Raw genomic sequence first — 5,362 nt, forward strand, 5'->3', positions numbered from 1 at the left:
TTTCGCCAGAGTACAGGCGTCTTCTCTCAGTTTCCTTTCCTAATCAATTCTGAGTTCCTGCAGGGTTAAAGTGACTTCCAGAACATCACTGAGGAAGCGCTTCATAAACCTGTTCAGGTCAAGCAGCTTTCTCAACACCATTTGCTTGTTTCTCAGCAAAAGAAGATAACGAGACGTTTTGACCTGTTACCTCAGCGTAGACACATGCAAGTGCAGTAAGCCTAAGGTGCAGCTTCAGGATTCATTTCACATGAACAAACTCAATTGCATCAAAAAGATCAAGCCCCTTTTTTTGAAGAATTAAGCCCTCAAATAGCAACCTGTTCCATTCAACGGAGGCACAACAAAATTTTGGACAGTTACAAAAACACATCAAAGGTTTATTTTCGCTATGAATATCTACAAGTTTCCTCTGTGTGTTGATTTGATACACTCACAGGATATCCCTTGCAATCTAGTAACTTCAAATGATTAAATTAAAGCAAGGCTGGCCAGGTTTGAAGCTTTTCTTAATGCTGCATACCAACAAATACATGTTGAATGCAAACCCTCTATCAAACTGACTTTTTGTATCCACCACCTGCCTTTTGGATAGACTCATTCAGAGTTTATCCTGCATTAGCATGTAGGCAACTACAGTCCTGTGCATCGGTAAATGACCTGCAGGATTATGTCCTGTGTTGTCCCCAAGAGCTATAAACTTGATGAAGTTCTTTACTGCTTTTTTTTTTTTTTTACTGTGACAATGTTGTTAGTGATTCCTGTCTGTCATGATAAAAATGAGATACAGAAACATGTATTGTCTAAAAAAAACCTGGGTTTTAATTTTAGTCATGGCATTAACAGATTGCGGTGGTTGTAAATGTGTATTCTAAGTACAGAGTGTCAGACTGAAATCCAGTACTGAACATAATAACTAATACATTCTTGTAGTCAATTCAAATTTATATGTTTTACATACATATATATGTGTCATTTTAACAGCTTGTCCATGCTTTGTATTGTAGCAAAGTTCTAATGGCCCAGTGAAGAAGTCTATGCGAGAGAAGGCTGTGGAACGCAGGAACATTAATAAGGAGCACAACAGTAACTTTAAAGCAGGATACATCCCAATTGATGAAGACCGTCTCCATAAGACAGGATTACGTGGCCGGAAAGGCAACTTGGCCATTTGTGTGATTGTTCTTCTCTTTATTTTGGCTGTCATCAACCTGATTGTAAGTATAGTGCTTTGGCTGGAAGCAACCTTAGGACTTCATTCATTTTGATGGCTTATTAGAGGAATAAATATTCCCGTATGGCTGAGAAAGGCTTAAAATGTACTGAAATAAAATTACATGAAAATGTGCTTTAATGAAATTTCTCATTTTAATTCCTTCCTTTTTTGGGTTTTTGATTTTCTTTGGTTTTGTTGTTTGTTTGTTTTTCTTTTGTAATCTGAGCAAGATTATATGGAAGAATCTTTTAAGTTCAGTCATGATCATTTCAGTTATCATGGTCCTGGTAAGGAACCTACTATTTATGCAACGCAGAATTAGGAACCTTGAAAGCAGCTCTCCATTCCCAAACCTCAGTAACAGCAAATGTGCAGTGTTACTAGTAGTTCAGATGCATTTGGGATAAATTATTATGCCAGAAATATTTCATATATAATAAGAGTTGTATGTGAGCATTCAGAATTAACTATCCACTGCATTTTAAACCTTCATTGTTGTAATTGCCACCTTCTTATTGCTTGATCAATGAGAAGTAATGAACTATTTTTAATAATTGGACATCCACCTATGAAGGTGCTTTCTTGTAGTTCAAGGGTAAGTATACCCTGAGCGCAGCTGCTTTGTGTAGGAAATTTGTTTAGCTAATGATACCATGGTTACCCTTAAACAGGAGAAAGATTTAATTGTCAACATGATTTGATTTCAAATATATATGTATTAGAGAGAGAGAAATTTTAGCTGCCATTTCAGATGAATCTAAAAACCATGTAAAATACTTTTCAAAATGAAGTGTGTTCTGATGCTTCCAGTATGAATTAGACTACAGTAAATTCATGCCCAAAGCTCACTTAAACCCTACATTAATAATTATTTCAAATAAAACATCTAGTTAATACAATACTTGTTGTGGGAAGATCCAAACGATCCAAGCAACCTTTGAAAATGTGTGTTTCTCTTTCAGATCACCCTGGTTATTTGGGCAGTGATTCGCATCGGTCCCAATGGTTGTGACAGTATGGAGTTCCATGAGAGTGGCTTGCTCCGGTTTAAGCAAGTTTCTGACATGGGTGTTATACATCCCTTGTATAAAAGCACTGTAGGAGGCAGACGTAATGAAGACTTGGTGATCACTGGAAATAATCAGCCTGTAAGTTATATCATTAATTGAAAATTTGTGAGCAACACTATGGTATAGCACTGTCATGAATAAACGTTACACTTCAAACATCATTAACTTCATGACTTGTGTTTCTGAAGATTGTATTTCAGCAAGGAACAACCAAGCTCAGTGTGGAAAAAGACAAAACCTCTATTACCAGTGATATTGGCATGGAATTTGTTGACCCACGGACACAAAATACCTTGTTTAGCACAGACTATGAAACTCATGAGTTTCATCTGCCAAATGGAGTTAAAATCCTGAATGTTCAGAAGGCTTCTACAGAGAGGGTATGTCTTCTTTAACTGCCACTTTTTGCAAAAGTTCATTACAGTATTGCCTTAGTTGTAGAGTAAGAAAAAAAAAACTTTACTAATCCAATTTTTCAGGCATACTTAGAATTTTGTCTAAATGTAGCTAAAAATTCAGCTCTGAAAATGTAAATCACTCTAAAGAATAGAAATGAAATCTGACATCGCTACATGAGTGCAATATCTGGAATACCATGCCAGCTAGTCCTGTGTGTCTTTTTATTAAGCATTTACTCATTTGTGCATGAATAACTGTTTCAGAAATAAAATTTCTATGAAAAGCTTCTCCGGTTTTAGTGAGATCTTACAAAAATAGTTACTAGAATTTCATGTATCTTTTTCCTTCTGTTGGAGATAAATGTTAATACAATCAGAATTTCAGAAGTCTTATTACAAGTGTAGAGAACAATCACCATGTTATAGGAGTTGTGTTAAACAAGTTCTTAGTTTGGTTTCAGCAATAAATATGATATATTTATCAGAAAACTAAAAGAACTAAATGCCAGTGTGTGTACATATAAAACTGAACTTAATGTGAGACTAAAATTTCTTTCTTATGTATCATTATTCGTAACAAAGGCTTTACACATAGAGTACAGTGCATAGTTCTTTTGTGTAGCTTTAGTAGAGTAGTATCAGTGGTTTTATAGAGGGTTGAGTGTGCCTTAGGAAGCATTGACCAACCCGGTTAAGAACAAAGTGAATTTAGTTCTTCTTTGTGTTTCCCCTGCAAGGCTGACAATTAGATAGTATGTTCCAGAAAAAAACCCAACAAAACTGTTTGACATACCTTCCATAATTAAGACATCCTTGTTTTTAAATGGGAATGTGGAAAATTACAAATGGGCAGAAACTTTGTCGGCGTAATGGCAGAAGGGCAAAAAATACAGTGAAGTTTTTTATTAAATTGCAGGAGTTTTTTAAGGTGGTGGAAGTTACTGAGGCAAACCCAAGTGACAGTTTCATTGCTCTGTAATGTACTTGTTTTGCCACGTTCTTAGATTACCAGCAACGCGACCAGTGATCTAAACATAAAGGTCGATGGCCGTGCTATCGTCCGTGGAAACGAAGGTGTTTTCATCACAGGCAAGACCATTGAGTTTCGAATGGGGGGTAACATGGAACTTAAAGCAGTAAGTATTTCAAACCAGCATTTTTTTGAACAGCTTAGTTTCAGATTGAGGCTGATAACGAACTGGTGTAGCTTTATATAGTCTCAAATTTTATATAAAGTAGTGTTGCATCAAAGTTTAGTTGCAGTCTGTATTTAGTAGGATTTTCATAGAATCATAGAACAGTTTGGGTTGGAAAGGACCTTAAGATCATATAGTTCCAACCCCTCTGCCATGGGCAGGGACACCTCACACTAAAGGTGGTTTATTACTTTGCTGTTAATTAGTGGTTTAATAGTTTTCAGGTAACAATGATTTACTACTGTTAAGAGGCCAAAACCCCACAATGCAGTTAAAGCTAAGCTATTGGCCTCTGCACCAAAAAGAATACCAAAGGGAATTAATCTTCTCTTTTGGAGGCTTTACTGGGGTCAGCAACCTTTGACAGATGAGCAGAGCACACAGTTAGGAACACTGTCATCTGTGCTGCTGCAGTATGACTTGCCAGCAGTCATTTAAGATTTCTGGAGATTGTTAAAATTGCAGGGTGTGTGGAATGATGGAAAAGGTTACAAGAGGATAAAAAAAATAGAGATACATGCACTTTCATTTCATGTATGAATGAATTTCATGTATTAATTTGATCACTGATTGCCATTTCGTGTCCCTAGTTTTAGATGTACTGCATTTGGTAATAGGTCTGTAAAGCGAAAAGCCACTCTACTGCTGTCTCTCAATACCAGTTTACCAGTGGAATAGCAAAGTACATTGCTGACTGTAATTGGTAAATCCAGAGGCATTATTCACAAATTTAATTAAAAAATGAAACCTTGTCATATGTAGTTTTTTATCCTGTTGATTCCTACAGCCATCCTAAAGATGTCACTTATTCATTAAACCAGTTTGTCCTTTTCAAAACTGACCTGCCTTGTTTAAATTAGAAGTTATACTTATTTTTTTCTCCTTCTTAATAGGAAAACAGCATTATCCTGAATGGAACTGTGATGGTCAGCCCATCACGACTGCCAAGTTCTTCTTATGGGGAACAGTTTAATAATGGCAATTGGCTGCGTTTCAAGCTCTGCATGTGTGCAGATGGGACACTGTTCAAGGTCCAGGTGACAGGTTATAACATGGGTTGTCAGACTCCTGTCAATCCATGCGGAGCCACGCACTGAAACCCAAACCAGTACCAGGAGAGTTCTCTTCTGTGTTTACATGTATTTGTATGAAGTAATTGCATGCCTTCAAGGATTTCTGGTTTTACAGCAGTTTATACTAACGTTTGTTACATAATATTTTTAAACAAAGGCTGTGATGTTCAGCAGTATTATGTCACCATCCTGTTAGCCATAATAGTGGCACTGCTGTAGTAAGCTTTCTGTCTACATGTGTACTGAAGTACCTTCCTGAGTTGGGATCAGTAGAATATATTTCAAGAATGTGATCTTAGCAACAATCTTGTCTGCCTTCAGTTGCCTTTAGAGGAGGTTTTTGTCCTACATCCCAAGACCTGGAGGGCTGCTGAGAACACATCTGTGATCTGAAGGACTTCAGCCGGAA

The 5,362-nt window shown here is 36.8% G+C and overlaps 1 protein-coding gene across 1 annotated transcript; it reads left to right on the top strand.

The window, feature by feature from the left end:
- Window positions 1-391: 391 nt before the first annotated feature.
- Window positions 392-5,252, top strand: SGCB (sarcoglycan, beta (43kDa dystrophin-associated glycoprotein)). Its single transcript, XM_010021061.1, has 6 exons — window positions 392-457; window positions 1,008-1,217; window positions 2,179-2,364; window positions 2,475-2,666; window positions 3,689-3,820; window positions 4,774-5,252. Exons 1-6 carry the CDS (start codon window positions 392-394, stop codon window positions 4,975-4,977), a joined length of 990 nt encoding a protein of 329 aa, XP_010019363.1. The 3' UTR covers window positions 4,978-5,252.
- Window positions 5,253-5,362: the final 110 nt, after the last annotated feature.

Source organism: Nestor notabilis, unplaced genomic scaffold, assembly GCF_000696875.1.
Source record: "Nestor notabilis isolate BGI_N333 unplaced genomic scaffold, ASM69687v1 scaffold22538, whole genome shotgun sequence".
Taxonomy (NCBI): domain Eukaryota; kingdom Metazoa; phylum Chordata; class Aves; order Psittaciformes; family Psittacidae; genus Nestor; species Nestor notabilis.

Excerpts from the sequence above, each read along its gene's own strand:
- SGCB (XM_010021061.1), top strand. The coding sequence starts at position 392 with ATGAATATCTACAAGTTTCCTCTGTGTGTTGATTTGATACACTCACAG. Across the intron at positions 1,218-2,178 it reads TGGCTGTCATCAACCTGATT|ATCACCCTGGTTATTTGGGC; the intron begins GTAAGTATAGTG and ends TTTCTCTTTCAG. Across the intron at positions 2,365-2,474 it reads TCACTGGAAATAATCAGCCT|ATTGTATTTCAGCAAGGAAC; the intron begins GTAAGTTATATC and ends GTGTTTCTGAAG.